The sequence below is a fragment of the Chelonoidis abingdonii genome, chromosome 3 (assembly GCF_003597395.2).
Source record: "Chelonoidis abingdonii isolate Lonesome George chromosome 3, CheloAbing_2.0, whole genome shotgun sequence".
In the NCBI taxonomy this organism is placed as follows: Eukaryota; Metazoa; Chordata; order Testudines; family Testudinidae; genus Chelonoidis; species Chelonoidis abingdonii.
Window position 1 is genome coordinate 176,994,651 of NC_133771.1, and position 19,712 is coordinate 177,014,362.

General features: G+C 39.3%; 1 protein-coding gene across 1 annotated transcript in view; it reads left to right on the plus strand.

Moving 5' to 3' along the window:
• Window positions 1-19,712, plus strand: part of UBR2 (ubiquitin protein ligase E3 component n-recognin 2) — a 128,038-nt gene that overhangs the window by 44,544 nt on the left and 63,782 nt on the right. The window contains exons 17-25 of the mRNA XM_032796212.2: window positions 450-560; window positions 5,384-5,449; window positions 9,702-9,824; window positions 11,129-11,192; window positions 11,646-11,770; window positions 14,149-14,201; window positions 14,457-14,559; window positions 14,982-15,030; window positions 15,638-15,792. Of these exons, the coding sequence (XP_032652103.2) occupies window positions 450-560; window positions 5,384-5,449; window positions 9,702-9,824; window positions 11,129-11,192; window positions 11,646-11,770; window positions 14,149-14,201; window positions 14,457-14,559; window positions 14,982-15,030; window positions 15,638-15,792 (849 nt within the window). The remainder of the gene's footprint in view (window positions 1-449; window positions 561-5,383; window positions 5,450-9,701; window positions 9,825-11,128; window positions 11,193-11,645; window positions 11,771-14,148; window positions 14,202-14,456; window positions 14,560-14,981; window positions 15,031-15,637; window positions 15,793-19,712) is intronic.

A 19,712-nucleotide genomic window follows, 5' to 3' on the forward strand; every position in this document is an offset into this window, starting at 1 on the left:
GATGACACTGACTTGTAAAAGAAGAAATAGTTAACGTTTGAATGAATAAGGGATACACAGAGTAAGAGATCAAACAAAAGGAAGAGGAAGAAAATGCTAGAGTTAAGAGGAAAAATGGTGATCTATGATTAACTTTCCAAAAGTATTAAATAGTATGATAGTATTCATGCATTTTTTTCACATTCAGAAGAAGCTTAAAGTATAACAGCTAAGGGTTTTAAGAGTCGGCTATTGACTTTGGCCAGTACAATACCAAGCCAAGGTAAAATTTGGGATACGTTTGCAGGAAAGGGTGATTAAAATGAGTTAATCTATTTAATAAATAACTTGCAATACATTGGTTTTGTGTTCCCTTTTTCTGTTCCTAAAAGTCTTCAATGGTTTTATGTCATCTTAGATTACATTTTTGGTAATTAAACTAAGGTTTTGCTATTTTATATTTTCTATAGAGTGAACTTAGCCCACCTTTGTTAATAGAACACCCTCTACGATGTCTAGTTTTGTGTGCCCAAGTGCATGCAGGGATGTGGAGAAGAAATGGGTTCTCTCTTGTTAATCAAGTAAGTGGTTTAATAGCTGTGATTGATGTATATGTTTATGCTAGTTTGTTGTAATGATCCTTGTGCCATAGTTGGAAACGGCTAGAACGCGGCCTCTTTTTATTAAAAACAAAAGAAAAAAACCTGTAACTTTAAAAAGTCACTGAGAGGTATGTCTACAATGCAAAAAATTAAAATAAAAAACATGTAGCAGTAAGTCTCAGAGGCTTGGTCAGTTGACTTGTGTGTGCTACAGGGATAAAAAATATCTGTGTAGACATCTGGGCTTGGACTGGAGCCTGGCCCCCTTGCTGGGTTTAAGAGCCCAGATTCCAGCCAGAGCCCAACCACACAGCTATATTTATCCCTGTAGAATGATCCCCACAAGCCAGAGCCAGTTGACCTGGGCACTGAGATGCTCTGCCACAGATCGTGTTTTTGCAGTATAAATGAGAGTTTAGGAGCTTAAATCCAGCTGAAAGCTAAATCATGTAGTAGGTGTGTTTTGAAAATTTTAATCACTCTTTAATTACTTGCTCACATAATGTTTGTTTCCACAGGACCCCTGCCTCATTGAGTGTACAGGCCAGATAGTGCTCTCTGATCTCACAGTGGAGGCATGCAAATAAATTAGTGTTTGTGAGACACTCCAATACTACAGCAATGAGCACCCTAGAAAAGAGCATAAGGAAATACTTAATTCTATATTTCTTGCAGGCTTTGAATAGTGTGCAATAAATAAGTCTGGGGCCATTAATTGAATTAAGAGAATAAAAATCTTTAGCAGCTGCCTCATTTATTCAGTGCTGTTATCCCCGTTTTACAGATGAGGAAACAGAGACAAAGAGGCTAGCCTGAGGCTGCACAGTAAGTGGAGGAACCAGGATTAGTACTCATGATCTCATAATTTCTAACCTTGTGCTCATTCCTCCAGATCACATTTTTGGAAGTGCTGAGCATGCACAGCTCCCATTGACTTCAGTTGCAGGTGTGAGTTCTCTGTGTTTCCACAAATCAGGCCCCATGTGTCTCAAGTTGAGCACTCGGTAAACAAGGAATGCGCAGCTAGTGACTACCTGCCAAAATGATTTTCTCAGCATAACATAGACTATGGCAGAAATAGGAAGAGAGCTCAGGTTTTTTTTTTTTTGGTGATGTTCACTTCACTTAACCACAAAAACCAACCTTTCTCCCCCATTAGTACTCTGCCACATTCACTACTTTCCAACTTCTGCAACAAATGAGGCAGGAATCCTACAGGCATCCTCATTTGCTACTCAATCCTAATTTATCCTTTGAACACCATCCATCCTGTGCACTGAATAAGATGGGTTTTATGGAAAAAATTGTATGTGATAATATAATTAAATATGGTGGTGTAGTTCAGCCTCCTTGGGTACGTGTATTAACATTGTGTGGTATAGGGTTGAAAGGTGTAGTTTTAAATTGTTGGAGGCCAAGTAATTTAATTTTAAAAATGACTGACTAAAAATATTTATTTTAGCAAAACAGTGGTAGGCCAGCTCTTAGTAATTGTTTCTCTTACTCTTGGGGTGTGACTCTCATGGCTTAGTCATATACGGATTCTTTTAGGTACCTTAGGGGACACCCTGATTAAGACCAAGCAGAATATTCACAATTATTAACCATGGCTATTTTATTATTAAAGAAGGGGAGGGAACACCGAACACAAATGACAAAACGCAAATGATAAACTGGTTACTTTTTTTTACAATCTCTTTGTACATCTCTGTGTGGGGAGCTTTTAAAAGAGATTACATCTCTAGGGGTGCTTTTCTCCTGAAACAAAATTCTAGTACCTATCTATAAACATTCTTAGTTATCTAAGGACATACTAAGGAAGGGAGTCGCAATAATATTGGTGTTGAGTAATAAGTTAAGACTAATATTATTACAAATCCATTCCATTGTATGTCCTTAGATAACTAAGAATGTTTATAGAGGGCAAAAGAATTTTGTTTCATGGTGTATTGACCTGATGGCTATTAATAAATAAGTAACCAATTTGTTGTTGTTGTTGTTTGTTGAAGTAAGCAGTCTTAAGTACGTCCTATGAAATTGAAAAAATATTTAAATATTTAAATATTAAATTTAAAGCCACTTAAGGAGCTGTCTTGAGACAGGCCAGTTAAGCAATATTAAGAATATTAAATCCAGTTAAATCTCCCTATTTCCCTGTTTACTGATGTTTAGCCTCTGTCTCCTCTCCAGGAGTACACATACTAACAACTTGGTGATTAACAGGAGAAACTGTTTGTTTGTCCTTTATTACAGTAGCATTTCAATACCCAATAAGTTTTAACTATAATGTCTGAATTAACTTCTTCTCACCAATCCATGTTGAAGTTTGTGGTTTGTTTCCTCTTGTTTTCTCTTATTTGCCTGTGGCAGCTTGCTTGTAGAGATGGAAAGCATGAGTTGTGGTGTGCTTGCTGTCTAAAAAGAGTTAGCTGGAAGTGCGTGGGTGGTGTGCCCACTTAAGATCTTTTATATCCTTTCTCCTATTTTCATAATATTATAGGAAAACCCACCTCTTTCAGGCATGTTTAGATTCAAGATCAGTGCTGTCACTCTTTTCACTGGCTCCATGCCTTTGTGTATGGTCCTCATCCTTATGAATATGTAGTTTATTAATGAATATGCCACATTTCTTTAATTGCATTTGTTTTTCTTGTGGCAGGAAAGCATCAGACAACTTTCAAAGCTAGTTGTTACTTTTTTGTCCTTTTTATTTTTATTCAGTCCATTTTCTGAGAGATTATTTGACTTTTATTAGAATTTGACAGGAAATGAAATTCTGTTTTCAAAAACTCCCAAACACTCTGGTTCTTTTGTATAGGAAATTTTCAGTTCTCAAAATAATCTTTTAAAATTAAGTAACTCTTAAAAGTCTGTAGCTTAAATTGTTTCTTCTGTATGACAATTTTTGGATTAATGATTTTTTCTCATCTTCCTGAGTGGGTTGAGTTATTTGAACCTAATGCCATTAACTAACTAATTTCCAGCCATATACTTAAAATGATTTCTTATATTAGTAACCAGTTATAGCATCAAATTACCTTGCTATATTTGTACGTAAAACAAAGTTACTATTTATATAATAATGTCAGGCAGTTCTGTGAATGCTGTCATTTAGATACCAAATATATATTTCAAAATAAATTTATGCCATCTTAAGCATTTGAACACTTAAAATACTTCCAACCATACATGTTTTTCTTAGAGGCTTATCCGAATGAAGTTTTTAGAGTAATTATAAAATTAATTTCAACTAGAATATTTCTAGAATTCTATGTGTAGTTTTAACTGAGGTTTTCTTTGCAAAGAGCAGGCTAATAGACCTGCTTGTATGCCTTTGTTTGTTGCTCGGATAACTCATCCTGCTAATCTACTTAAAACATAATTTTGTTTGCATCCTACCTTCTATTTAAAACATAAATGTTCTGCATTGGTTGCCTTCTTGAGGTATGCTTGTCCTTGGGAGACAGAAGCAGAAATTTTCTGAAAATCCTTTGATTAACTTTAGCTATACAAGGTAGAGGAGATGGTCCAATAAAAGGTACTAACTTCTGTTGGTGAAAGAGATGTTGCAGAACTTTAACATTTTGTAACATAAGTTGCTAGATATACCTATTATATTTCCAAGCATCCTGGCTATAACAGTATTGTAACTCTCTCTCATTCAGAGAAGGTGCAAACAAGTTTTTAGTGACTTAAAATAGCAAGTTATAATTTTATTAATATAGTTTTTGCATCAGTATTGAGGTCTCTTCTCCACAATGAGCAGCCTAAATTCTGGCTGTTCCTAACTTTGTGCTTGATTTTGCAATGTTCTTTTAGCATATGGCTTTTGGTATGTTTTTTTTTTTTTTTTTTTAAGGAAAAAAGGTAAAAGCAAATTCTGTTATGTGCAATTATAACAACTGGCCCACTATGCATCATCACTAGGGTTTGAACCCTGAATCTACAGCATTGCAGCACAGCTTGAGCTAGTGAGCTGGAGGAGAAGGCTGTTTTCCTGAAGATGTGTGGTTGAAATGGACATCTGGGTGGGAAGAGGGTTCAGGGAGAGCCTCATCCAGATCTCCTCTCCCTTCCCCACCCTCTCTCTTCACCTGGAGTTGGGGGGAGGTCCTTCCACATGTGGTGTCCCTAGAAAGGGGGGCACTGGAGCCCATGCCATGAGTTGTGGGGGGGGAAGGGTGGGACCTGCAAGTCTGTGTCTCTGCCCCACCCCACAAAAGTTCCTGGAGGGTCTGTCTGTTCCTTGGGTTTCCTGTACAGTGTGTTTGTGCTGCTGCTTTGGGCGCATTGTGAGGCAGTCTTAAATTAAAATATTCATGTTAAGTTGTATGGGCATGCTGTTAAAATGTTGTTGGCAATGCAGTCAGTAGGAGGGAAATGGCAGTTTTCAAAAGTGTTAGCCAACCTGAACTGAAGGTCATGGGAGAAAGAAAAGACACTTTTTGGCTACAGGACTTTCTCACTGGTAAATTTCAAACAATGTCAAACAAATGGGGGTGTTAAAATTTTTCAGAAGAGATAAAGAGTCTTTCCTATGAAAAATATTAGGCAACCTAGTTATATGAGTTGTTCCAGTTCCATCTTTAACTATCTTTAGGTATATCACCTCACAGTGGATCAAAGGTACATAAGTATCCAATGTGCATTTGATTTTTCAGGCATTCCTGTAATTCACTGGTTAATTCATCCTTTTTTCTCTAATCCTAAATCATGAGACAGAAAGTTAGTTTCTCCATTGAGTAAAGAGAGCATTTTCAGAGCAGGAGGAGAATTTATTAATAAAATATGTTGTTTTTCAGATCTATTACTATCATAATGTAAAATGCAGAAGGGAGATGTTTGACAAAGACATAATAATGCTTCAGGTAATCACTTCTTTGTATTTATGTATGTATGTATATTAAATGGATAGAGAAACCTTCATGTTGTATGTTTTGAATTTATACCTTTACATTTTTTTATAGGGGTTTCAGTTCTCCCCTCTTGTGTTAAAATGTCTTTTTTCAAGAGAGGAACATATTTAGGGGGAACTGTGAAACTGCCTATTCTGTAGAGCTGTCAGATGAACTAAGTAAACAAACTGAAAAACTGGAGAGAAAACATTTCAATCTGGCTTCTTTCAATTATCAGTGTTACCAACTCTTGCAATTTTCATGAGTCTCATAATATATAGTATTTTTTCTTAAACCCTGATTCTGGTCATTTAAATCTCAGCTTCATTTAAAAAAACCCCCAGAACTAACCCTCATGATTAAAGAGAGACGCTTGAATAATAAAAGCTCAGAAACCAGAAAGCAACTGAAAGACCCCAAATTTATTTATAAAATCTCATTTTTAAGACAATTCCATGATTTTTTTGGCTCTGACTCATGATTTTTAAATGTTTTGGAATTGGCAACTCTGTTATCATAGCAGTTGTTACTTGTAAGTAAACAAAGTACAAAATGTTCAGATGTGGTTTGCAAGATGGTATCTCCTTAATATATTTTAATTAGAGAGATGCATATACATACTTAAATCAATTCTATAAATAAAATTTTATTTGGAAGTCTCGGATTTTGATTTTGTCCTCTATCACCATGGTAAACACAACAGGCCTGACCCTACAAGGTATTGACCTGCTTATTGCTTCAGAAGATAAGGCCCTAATTTTTTCATCTAGATTAATATTAAGATGAATATTCAAGAGTAGCTCTATTTTTGATCCCCACTTCAGGTTAGAGGGAAGTATTAGAGCCTGTATTTGCTCAATGTTAATCTAATTTAAAATATTCTCTTTTCAAGAATTTAAGAGGATTTAGGGTCCCCAAAAATCCCTGATCTCAAGCTCTGCCCTTAAAGCTGCCTTCTGGCAGCAGTAGAGCCGGGGTCCCTATTGTTAGTGAAAGGTGTGTGGCACTGGCTGGCACCCCTGAATTGATAGAGCCAAGCATGATAAGTATCAATGGACACCTCCCATCCCATCCCAAGGTATTTAGATGGATGATAGGCAGGGTGGGGAACAAACATCCATACCAAAGGTAGGGCAAATAGATCAGAGATGCCCCTCTACTTTTTAATGGCCCAGCTTCTCTGCGAATTGGGAAACAATCCTCCTCTTTCTCCTCCTCCCCCATAAGTCCCCTGAGGTGAGGGGTTGTGTTGGGGATAACACAACCTGTTTTTCCTCTGTCCTTTGTACTGCATTAAAGGGAGCTGTGAGAGCAAGGAGAAGCCAGTGTGACTCTTCTTGTGCCAGGGCTGTTGGAGCTCAGGTGGCTGGTTTGGTCATGGCTCTCTCTGCTCTTCTTTCTCCCTATGTATTGATGCAGATATGGAAACCATAGCCATAGTATGTTAAATGTACAGGCCAAAACGTATTTAAAACTACTGCCCAATTGGGTAACTACTCCAAAATACCCAGCGAGGTGGCTGCAGTGCAGACCTCAGTTAGTACCGGTGATCCCAGGTACTGCAGACCTGAGGGCAGGCTTTGTATGCTGTCAGACCTGCCCAGAGACTCTGACTGGGGGCAGAGCTTAGGAATCCTGCCTTTCTGTCACTTTCTCCACCATGGATAGGAGAAATGAGTGGAGCCACATGCTGTATGACAAACTGGGGCATAGTACCTCACCAGGCTATACAGTGCCCATGACCAATGCCCAGGCGACCCACAGAATTATAGGGACCTCAGATTAAATACTTACTAAATCATTTCCATGGAGCCTATCCAAGTTGTGATTATTGTAATTCTGAACCCTAAAATAGGCTTCCAAGATGCTGACTGGAAGGTGATAACCCGCGCAGCAGTTTGCCACTTTTGCCATATGGTAAAAATCCCTTCCATATCCCATAACTGGTGATCAGCCCCCGGCATTGAAGGAGATCCATCATACTAGTTTAATGGTGGGAAAGTTGGGGCTGACAGTCAGCCTGAAATGGCTGCTCACCTGTGCAGCAAACTGTAGTGACTTCTCTTCTGCTCCAGCTCCACCAGCTTCAGCTGGAGTGAATCACCAGTTCCCATTAAACCCCCACCACTCAATGCAGCAATGGCATGAGGGACAGGCTCTGATGCCTAGATGCAGCATTCAGTACCCTTCACTCCTCCCTGTAGCACAAGGAAGAGGGGGAAGGTGAAAGAGAAGCATAAACCCCACAAGCGTGCTGAAGACAAACGAGAGGGGAAGCAGAGGGAATATGTAGAGCACTGCCCCAGCTTCTGGTAGAGATTTCATTTCTTTCCAACTCTTGCTGTTCCCATCTCTATTAAAGCCACACCCTCGCACAGATCCAGAAGGCAAGTGTGCCTCCAATCTTTATAATCTTTGTGGGAGTGTTCCCCTTCTGTGCTAAACTACTCCAAGACTGGTCCCTCTGGCTCCAGCACAGCTGTTTCGTAATGTGGCTCCTTCAGCAAGCCCAAAAGGACAGGAGCTGGGAATGATGATTACCTATTCTGTTCATTCCCTCTGGGGCACCTGGCACTGGCCACTGTTGGAAGACAGGCACTGGGCCAGATGGACCTGTGATCTGACCAGTAGGGCCATTCTTGTGTTCTTAGGGAGTCTACCCTTTTGGGAGCTATGTGACTTGCAGATGTTTGCAGTGACACAGGACTGTCTTTTCAAAACAAGACAGCTTTTATTAGTCAACTGGAATGCAGTTTTTAGGGTCGTTAGGTTGGGATGGAACACAAAGCTTACCTGTGTTTATGTTGGCAGCATACCTGCCTCTTTGGCCCCCAATATCCAGGATTTCATCTCTTCTCCTATACTGAGCAGCAAAGTTCTCATCACGGTGTGCTCCACCATCCAATCACTCTGTTTTGCCTTCCTGTCACTAGAAGTTAATGCTCTTTTGTTGGTCTTTGATTATATCTTCAATTTAAATCCATTTACATGTTGACAGTTCTTGATCACATAGGCGTATGTGAATTGGAATGAATGAATGATCAATACCCATCTCTTATTCCCTTGTCCCAGAGAAGGGTTTAACCCCATCAGTCCTAGTAGGTCACAATACAAAAGTGAGTGGGGAAATGAAGTCGTGCATATTTTTTATAAAAATGCAGAAATGTTACGCATTCTCCACCTCTCACCTCCTTCTTTCAAGAAGAAACTGAGGGGGATCACTTGTCCAGTGGTCTAGAGATGTTTGTGTTGTTGTGAACCTCCTTTCAGGACAAAGTGTATGCTGTTACATTTGTGCTCCTCTTAAAATGAGTTATTTCCATGTCATAATCTTGGCAGTATAGACTCCATTTTAACACCTTGGTGTTAAAAACTTCTCAGCCAGAGGTGGTGGTTTCTGATTAGTCACTAGCATGATAGCATATACGTAAGTATTTTTAAAAGGGGCTTTTCAAGGACCTAAGTCTTTCTGTTTTTACACTAAAAGCCAAGAGAAGATTTGTTAGTTTGTCATAGGTAAAGCCAGATAGCTAGCATGAATTATGAACAGTTCAAGAAAGATGGGTTCCTGAGCTTGTGTACCTGTTAAAGTTTGTTTGCTGCTGATCAGTAAAAATTGGAACTGATGGCTATGCTGCACTCATGTCCTGAGGCACGATGAAGCAGCTGTTCCGAATGGGGGACCAGAAAAACTCCCCTTTTCTCCTGAAGGTAGCCAAGCAATGTGAGCAGTTGTAATATTAGGGAGCTTTGAGTTATCCCCAGTCCTTTTCAATGAACGTCAGCAGGGGGAAATATAGCATATTCCTGGGCTGAGGACAAGAGTTCTCAGGGGTCCTAACAGAACCACTCACCCACAGATTATTTTATTTTTTTTAAATAGGTCCAGGTTATTCAAATAGATAAGGTTAGGAAATTGTTAATTCCAATAATCGTGCATTTCAACTGTTTTGATAAAAACAAAAAGGAAAACAGCCTTGGTCTTGAAAGAGACTCTGTTCAGGTAAACCTGTGCACCTCTGTGGCATCACTTGCAGGACTGGTGCCTATATAAGTAATTTAAGTAATTAAATTTGTATGGGGAAAAATAAATTCCATAAGGAATATACTGTGAACAAATATAGTACTTTGTGCATAATATCCATCCACCCCATAACTCCGCCTATTCAATTTTTACATGTGTAATAAACTTTTTCTATTTTTCCCTTGAATCTTTTTCAAATAGACAGGTGTGTCCATGATGGATCCAAACCATTTCCTGATGATAATGCTGAGTCGCTTTGAACTTTATCAGATATTTAGCACTCCAGACTATGGCAAAAGATTTAATACTGAAAATACCAATAAGGTATTCTTATGTTTTTGTCATAAATTTTTTTTAGTGGGAAAAACTGCAATTTTATTTTTTTTTAAATTCTTAAAGGCAATCAGATGACTAGAAAATAAACTACAATTTAGTACTTCAAGGTTTTGTCTACACTGGTACTTTTGTCATTAAGAGGTTTGTTGCTCAAAAAACACCCCCCTGAATGACACAAGTTTTAATGATGAAAAGCACTGATGTCGACGGCTCTTCGTTGGGGGAGCCCTGTCCTTGGCGATGAAGCTACTGCCCCTCATTGGAGATGGTTTTATTTTGTCGCCAAGAGAACTCTCTCCTGGTAATAAAGCTGTGCTGTTGTAAGGTGAAAAGTTTAGAAATAGCCTTAGAATGACAAAGTAACTGCATTGAAAGGGATGTGGAAATTTTGATTCCTGGGACATGTAGAAGAGAAATTATTACATGTGGTACTAAAGCAGAACAGTTTCTCTTATAAGGATCTCTTAGGTGGTTTTAAAATATAGATTTAAAATGTCATACTAAAGTTGTTGTTGTCTCACACTCTGGCTCATCAGGTTCTGAATGTTCTGCAAAGACATTACACTGAACCCTTGGTGAGGAGACAGTTTCTCATGTCATTCAACAGCTGTCTGGTTAGAGAAAAGTGATAATGCTGGATTCCAGAGGGAGAATCTTCCAGAAACCCTGGTTATTACTCAAAATAATATCATATCTGACATGGGTTAACACAAATGAACTTGGGGAAACAAGAGAGGCTGTTTTGAAAGTGCTAAACTTTGTAAATTGTTAGGATGCATTTAATTAGAAAATCCATTAAATAAGCACCTACAAAGTTGATATGCACAAACTTTTACCTAGTTTTTAAAAACAAAACAGACAAAACCAGTCCTCCATACAGATGTTCAAATTGTTGAAGAATCTTCAACAAAACCAAGATTCTCAGTTTGCATGTGGTGAAGAACTTGCATGTTGTGATGTTCCTTGCCTCATAAACTTGCATCTCAGTATTGAAATGCACCAAAATAAATCACACTCTAAACTTGCTATGGGTTCAGTTTTGTGTAAATAAACCGGAATTTTAAAGTAACACTACAAATTAATAATGGATCATACGTTTAATGTTTAAGAGGAGTGTAAAGAATTATTACTGCATCTCCATAAATGGCTAGCATTGGTAGGTTTAAGGGTGAGCATAGGCAACAGACCTTAGGATTTCAAATTGCAACCTATTTCCAAAAAAATATTTTAAAATGGTTTACTTGTTAACTGAAAAATGTTTATTCGTTCTTTCTCCATTTATTTCCATTCAGGATGTAGTTCAGCAGAATAATACTCTTATAGAAGAAATGCTATATCTAATTATAATGATTGTTGGTAAGTTAAGATATATTTAATCAATTCATTTCAAGTTGGATCATCTTGGTGTCATTTTACATTACCATGTGGACCACTTGAGGGTTTTTTTTTTCTGTTCTCTCATTTCTTGCATCTCATGATCCTTTCCTAGGAGGAAGGAAAGGCCCTTCTTGGTTCAGCAGTGGCCCCTCTAACCTAAGAGTCACATTTACCAGTCCCCAAGAGTGTTCACTCCAGTCATTCTTCTCTAGATGAATACTCATAAAGATACAGAGCCTCAAGGCTAGGTTGGCTTAATTTGTGGTTTGGGAAGAGTGTTGTATGAGCCAGAGTGCATGAGAGCCCCTTTCCCTCAGGTTATGGGGGGAAAGAGAATAAGAAAACTTATTTTAAACTAGTCTTTCAGTGATTAATTATGAATTTATGTTCATTATTGTGTTCATAATATGTTAATTGTTTTTATTTTTACAGGAGAGAGATTTAGTCCTGGAGTAGGACAAGTAAATGCTACAGATGAAATCAAGCGAGAAATTATCCATCAGTTGAGCATCAGACCCATGGCCCACAGTGAATTAGTAAAAGCATTACCAGAAGATGTAAGTAATTTGAAAAAAATTATGTACAAAGTAACCTGTATCTAAACCTTATGTGTCTGAATCTTCTGAAACAGACATGTGTCCCATACCTTAAGCTGGGAACATGTTCCTCTGTAAGATAAGGATATGGGCAAGTTCAGATAAATGCTACTCAAACAGTTGGTGGAGGGTTGTGTGGGGGAAGAAGGAAATTCTATAGAAGAGGAAGGAGTGGAGCATTAGGAACACCTTAGCCATCTGCCTTCATGCTGTCAATAATTGAGAGACCTGGTGACATGCCTTTGGTGACTATCTGAGTACCTTTCCCAGACCTGAAGAAGAGATCTGTGTGGCTTCAAAACTTGTCTCTATCACCAGCAGAAGTTGGTCCAACAAAAGATATTACTTCACCCACTTTGTCTCTTGGAATGTATAGTCAGTAGAAGATCCCAACTGCAGGTTTAAAACCTACTGAATAGCTCTTGCAACAATATAAATGTTCAATTACAGTAACTCCTCACTTAACATTATGTTCCTGAAAAATGCGACTTTAAGCGAAACGATGTTAAGCGAATCCAATTTCCCCTTTAAGAATTAATGTAAATGAGGGGCTTAGGTTCCAGGGAATTTTTTTTCACCAGGCAAAAGACTGACACCTCCTCACCCCCCACGCACGCACACAAAATAAGTTTTAAACAAACAATTTAATACTGGTACACAATGATGATGATTGTGAAGCTTGGTTGAGGTGGAGGAGTCAGAGGGTGGGATGTTTCCCTTACTGCTAAATGATGAACCAGCAATTGGCTGAGCCCTCAAGAGTTAACTCTCTCACTCTGCAAGGCAGCTGGAATGGAGGGAGATATGCCATTTCCCTTAATTACACTACCTTGTTAATTAGATCAGCTTGCTGAGACCAGAGCTGCTGCAAGCTCCCTCCATCCTGAGTCCTGCTCTATGGAAGACGGGGTAAGCGAGGTGCAGGAGCAGGGGGGAAAGGATCACCCTGACGTTAGCCTCCTCTTCCTTCCCTCCCCCCCGGCACAGCAAGCAGGAGTCTCGGGGAGCAGCTCCAAGGCAGAAGGCAGGAGCAGCACGTGGCAGTGTGGGGAGGGACAGAGCTGAACTGCAGGGAGCTGCTGCACAGGGATCTTAGGGAAGCGGGGAGCTGATAGGGGGAGCTGATGGGGGGCTGCCGATCCACCCTGGTTCCAAGCCCCCACCAGCTAGCTGCAAGGGGTTGCTCTTCCTGCAAGCAGTAGACAAAGCAGGTGGCTGCCAAGACGTTAGACGGGAGCATTACACAGCTTTAAACGAGCATGTTCCCTAATTGATCAGCAATGTAACAATGAAACAACGTTAACTGGGATGAATTTAAGTGAGGAGTAACTGTAGCTTATGGTGTATTCAGGGATGCTGAAGTTCTTGGCTAATTGAGACTGCATAGTATTATAAATATAGCATATTGTAAAAGGGAACACTGAACTTGGATGAGAAGCAACACTGATTATTGTAAATCTCTGATAAATACTTATAAGAAAGCAAAAAGAGAATGTTTTTAAAATGTGACTTTAAAAAAATTTAAACTGAAAACTCTGGAAGAATTGTGACTTTCAAGTTGTGTAATTATTTTTTTTAATCAACGAAAATTTAACTTTTATGAAGATGATTCCAAGCTCCGTGAATCACTTGAGAAACAAAAGTAAATTAAAATCTGGAATTTAAAATGAGTTACATCTGTGATTCTTGAATAGTTAAATAAGGTACGATCTAATGATCTAGAGAGAATATATGAATGTCTGGTTTTGGTTTTTGTAACACATCTTAAAGGGAGGGTGCTTGCATGCAACTTGAAATCTAATCAATTTTTAAAAATGCTTTAAGTACTTCACTAACCATGAGTCCTCCTGCCGGGTATTGTGGGTGGGTTGGTTGGTTTGTTTTGGTGGGGGAGTTTGAAAGGGTGATTGCAAACACATTTTCCTATTTCTTTTACTTTGCCCACTTGTTGCTGTATCAAAGGCTCTCAGAAACAGGGGAAACTGACTATACATAAAATGCTGACAAATGCATAAAATAACTAAAGAAAATAGTTCTGTTTTTTAATCATTCAGTTCCAGTAATTTTAGGTGTAACTTGTACAATAGTAGCTTTAAAAAAAATTGTACTGAAATGTGACACTAAATTGGCACCGTCTGTTTTAAGATAAAACTTTAAAAACTGTTGAATGTATTTTAAAGACTGCTAAAAAAGACATACATAAAAAGTGCCTGAAGAATGACTTAGTACTGCATATATTTTGCATCACGTGCCTGGTGTTGTATTTGATATGGCAGGAAAGAAGTTATCAGATAACTAATGTGATTATGCATCATTTCTATTTTTTTAACTCCATGCAGGAGAACAAGGAGACTGGAATGGAAAGTGTGATTGAAGCTGTTGCCTGTTTCAAGTATGTTTTACTTTTTATTCTAATAACTCACTTTAAAAAACTGAATGCGAGTTATTTATGTAAGGGAGTAAAACCACAGGCCAGAGCCGAAGCATTTCCCCACACAGCTCTGCTAATGTGCCTCATTCATAACCTGTATCACTTCTGCTATTTTATTCCTAGGACATTTCATGAGCAGCGATTTTTAATCATTCCAATTTAGGATTAAGTTGCTCATATAAATGGTTGTAACTAACATATATTCTTTCTTTATAGAAAACCTGGATTAACAGGCAGAGGATTGTATGAACTAAAACCAGAATGTACCAAGGATTTCAATCTCTATTTCTATCACTTTTCAAGGGCAGAGCAATCTAAGGTAACTAACAAAACCCAAGAGACTTATCACTTCTTAAACTCTCTTCTGTATACTTGGCTTCTAGAGCTGTATTCTTCTTTTAAGTGCTAATATGAGCCAATATTTTTAAACAAGCTTTACTCTTCAAGATCATATTTAGAGAATTTGACTCTGATTCTGCAATAAACCCTATGCCAGTGGACCACTGTGCAGAGATCCACTGAAATCAGTGAGGCTTCATGGTTAGGGTCTTAATGTACCAAAATATTTTGATGACATAAGTTTCCATTCAGTTTGATGAAGTTCGCCACTTCAGTAGTTGCGATTATAAAAGTTCAGACTTGTCTCATAATTGTTGTGTTTAAAAAGTAGAGAGTATGTGTGTGTTGTCAGTTTGTCTTTGTGCAGATTTGGAATAATCTTTGCACCATTCCTTTTGTCAGGCAGAGGAAGCACAAAGAAAGCTGAAAAGACAAAACAGAGAAGATACAGGTATTACCTTGGGGAAGTGGGGGGGTGGGGAAGTATGGTGTATATATATTCACATGGATACCCTCATTTTCTCTTATTTTCACACTCAAAAGCTATGCATTAGAGTAACAACACCTTTTAGATTACCCAAAAAGTAATCTTTTTTTTCTCCAACTCAGTAAGCAAGGATTTGAATTTAAATCTGTCATGGAGCCAGCCTCCTGAATTCCTTATCCCCCCCCAGCATAGTTGCTTTTCTGACTCAGAGTAATTCTTGTTAAACAAAGGTGTCCTATTTTCAGAAAAAAAAAATTAGTCTACCTGTATTGCCTACCCTTAGTGTTTTATATATTAATGCTTACTTCATTACCCCAATAATGCAAAGCAAAAAGTTTGTGGGGAAATTAATGCTTTCCTTTGTTCCATGTCTCTGTTTTAATGCTTTTTTATAATTCAGTTAAGTAGTTTTTAGGTTTATGAAGTACTTTACCTAATAATGCAACTTATCAAGCAATTACATAGTATATTGGTTTAGATTCTACTAAGTTGTTAAGAGAAGTTCTAAATTGTGTACGTATTGGGCACGTTTCAGAAGCTTTAATGTTTAGCAAATTAATTTCTGTTTCAGCACTTCCTCCTCCTGTTCTGCCTCCTCTCTCTCCTCTTTTTGCAAGCCTGATTAATATTCTTCAGTCCGATGTCATGTTGTGCATTATGGGAATAATACTCCAGTGGGCAGTAGAACATAACAGCTATGCCTGGTCAGAGTCCATGCTGCAGAGGGTATGTATAGATGTTTAAGTCTGTGGACGTGTTAGAGTAGAAATATCCATTTTAATGTATTGATATTTACAACTATGTATATAGATCCTCGTAGCTTCAATGGCATCAGGAATATCTTAACTGCCAAATGAAGTAAGCATGAAAAATGTAGAAGACCAAATGTAAATAGAATTTTTTTCTAGCTTACTGTTAGTTAGAAAAAAATAACACCTAGGGTCTTCAAAATATCAACTAATTAATATTAGTTTTGAATTGCATGCAGCAAATCATCTTTAAGTATGAAAACACAGGTAGGGGAAGCATGTTCTGGAGCTCTTGGTACATTTTTAACTGGTGGCCTCAATTTCAAATATATTTGTATATGTAAGAGGAAAGAATTCTGTTTGGACTAGTTAGAATAATTCTATAATTCTATGGTAGGGAAAGCATTTTCCTTCTCTGGCAACCTTGTATTTTCAAGGTTCTGTAACTTTAAAAAAACAGTACATTTGGGTGTTTGAAATATCCAAAGCTTGTTCTCTACTCAATGGTAAATCTTTTTTGAAAAATTGTGGGTTTTTTTTTTTTTTTTTTTAAACACAACAGAATGGAATTTTGAGACACACAAACAAGACTAAAAAGCAATTTTCTCCAGTTATGGACTTTTCAGATTCTCTGTGTAACTCTATAATTGACTTTTTTTAAAAAGACACCACCACATTTTCAAGCTTGGCATAGACTTAATCCCCCGTGAGGCCCCTTGTCTTTGATGTGTGAAAAAATTTAGTTTACAAATAAATGTTTAATCTTAACTGGCAAAAGTAAGGATTACTCATCTGTGTAAAGACTGCGGGATTGGGCTCAAAATTCTAACCATTTGAAAATGTATTTGATTCTGAGATCATACCTGTCTTTATTGGAATGTTGAGACTGAATTTCCCAACTGTTTTTAAAATTCACTCTTATTTGATGCTTTGCGCTCAAAATATGCAGTGTATAAATTTGAACTAAATTGAATATCACACAGTAATACTGTACAAAATAATAACTGTACTAGAGGGACAAGATGCAATTGCTGTGGGAACCATAATGTTGAAATCTTAACTACGTAAGAATCAGGAAGTTTAATCATAATTAAGGCTACAATTTAGTCAGGGAGGTCACGGCAGTCACGGATTCCATGAATTTACCAGACCTCCATGACTTCTTCCACTTCAGCTGTCAACAGCTGAAGCAGGGGCTGGAGGGAGGACTGTGTGCCCCTGCCCTGCTGCAACTGGGACTGGATGGCTGGAATCAGGATCCTGCAGCTCCTGCCCTGCAGTTTGTGGAGGGACTGCAGCTGGGCTGTGTGCTCCTGTCCCGCAGCTGGGCTGTGTGCTCCTGTCCCACAGCTGTGGCTAGCTCTAGAGTGGGGGCTATGCATCCTTGTGGCTGCGCCTCTGCCCCACAGCTGTGGCCAGCTCCAGAGCTGTGGCTGTGCACCCCCTGCCGTACCGCCTTTACTGCGGGGGGCTGTGCTGCAGCCAGGGCTGTGCACCCCAGCCCCGGGGTTTCTGGCGGGAGCTACAGTTGGGGCTGCATACCCCTTTCCAGCATCAGCAGCTGGCTGCAGCCAGCTCCAGAGCTGGGGCTGCGCCCCTCCTGCTGTGCCCCAGCCAACCACATGGCTTCTGCTGGGCACCATGTTGCAGCCGGGCTGCGCACCCCTGCCCGGGAGCTACAGCCAGCTCTGGAGCAGGAGGCTGCAGCTGCTGGAGCCCGGGGGTGTCCCCCACAGGGTGGGGGTCTTGGCCTGTCAGTCTCCCTTTCCCCCATGAGACTCCATTTCTTCTCCCTATTTAGCCCTGCCCCCAGTTATTTTTAATGAAGTCATGGATAGGTCACAGGCTCCATAATTTTTTGTTTATTGCCAGTGACCTGTCTGTGACTTTTACTAAAGGTAACAGTGACACAATTTTAGCCTTAATCATAATTCAGTAACACATTTTTCATACGTTTAATAGAATCAGTATTTGAGTATGTGAGCCTAATTCTACTCTGATACTTGCATGTTAGTCCCATTGAAATGAATGGAAGTTGAATGCATGTACTCAAGAGCAGAATTTTGCCCAAATAGTGACAGACTGCATCATATTGACAGGTACCTGAGAATTCAGATTATTTGGCTTAAATTAATAGTTCTCCAGTTCATTCGTTCTAATTCCTTGGTTATGTTGAAGGATCCCAGGGCTTTGCACTTTCCCTTGATTATCTTCAGCTGTGTTACACTCAGGATTAATGACTGTTTGTCTAATAAATGGCTCAAGATGGTTACAATTTACTAGGTTCCTCTTTTTGTTAATTCCTGGAATTGAATGCTCCAGTACATGTGGAAGAATTTTCTCTGACTTTTCCGGAACTTAATCTTTGGTAGCCAGAGACAGTATGTTTGACATGCTTCAGAGCTCACTTCTAGGTTTATCTATTTTAAACTCTTGATTTTAGCCATTTTATTGGCCAGTTTGGGCAGTTTGTATTTTCAGTTTAATGGGGCACCATTTATAAATTGACAAATAGCTGGATAACTGATTTTTATTTCAATCTTAAGATGCTGCTAGACAGGTAAGTTTTACTAGTTCATGTTTTAGTTTTTTCAGGTAACTTTCCTGTATGTTAGGGCAAAGAAGTTTAAAATTTGTGCATGCGTTTTATGCAGAAGTCCCAATAATAATATGTGGGTATCCCCAACAAGTGAAGAAATAAAGCAGAAGCAGGTTGTGGTTAAACCCAAACCAGAAGCAGGTTGTGCTATGGTCCCTGTGGGTGCTTCACCTTTGCATATATGTGCTCCCATGCGTTCTTGATCACAGATTTTTAGTTAGCAGGGCCTGTGCCTGCACGCTGTACACCATTGTGCTCTGATACAAGGATATGTAGGGAGGGGCAAACCTGCCACTGCCACTCCAGTTCCTTCACAGATGTCTTTGGCTCGAGATGGAGCATTGTAGTGTCCATGTTAACTTCACAGCTACCACCTTTTATTCTTTATTTTTTTTCTTAGTGTTTTATTTAATTTTGTTCTTCGTTTCTCATTTGGTTTAAGCACAGGCGTACGCTTTTGGGGGGTCCTCCCCTCAGTCCCCATCCAGTATTTTTGCGGTCACGGCCGCCTTCACCCTTGGTGTTTGTCTGCATTCTCCCTGGTTGGATTATGCCAAAGATCCTGGGTTTCCAACCCTGCAAGACCTGCCACAGGTCATTCCCTCAGTGATGGGCATTCCAGGTGCCTCAGAGAGAGTCCCATGGCCCATCTAAGTGCAAGATCTGCTCCAGGTTTGAGCAGATCTGGGAAACGGAGGAAAGATAGACTGAAGCTCATCTTCATGTAGCATTCCTTGAGAAGTGTGGGGTCCTACTTCCTCTCTGTACATTGGCCTCAGCTACTCAGACTGTTCCAGTGACTTCACCCTTGGTAAACAGAGACCATGGGCCAGCTTTGGAAGTGAAGCATTCTAAAAAGAAGAAACCACATTCCCTAGTTAGACTCTGGAAGAAGGGAAAAGTCACCTTTGAGGCCAGGGAACTAGGAGACTTCACATCCTGAGATGGGTACTGCTGAGTCTTCTACAGGCCCCTGGACCAAGATGCCAGTAGACCAAGAAGACTTCTGGTACACAACTCATCGAGAAGTCTTCTAGCAAACTGCATTGAAGAGCATTGTCATCGTTGGTACCAGAGGCGGAGACCTCCAGACCAAAGGACTCCTTGAGGAGCAAGGACTTCTCTAAGAAGCCTTCTTCAACTCCAATGCCATCCTTGAGTCACAGTGTGACCCAGGGAGTCACTCAGTGCCAACTGGCAGAGGACACACCATCCTGTAACTCGCATCAGGTCAGAAACACTCGTTGTTCCATCATTGCCTTCCCATCTGCTGCAGTGTCTTTTGGGGTTTTTGGTTG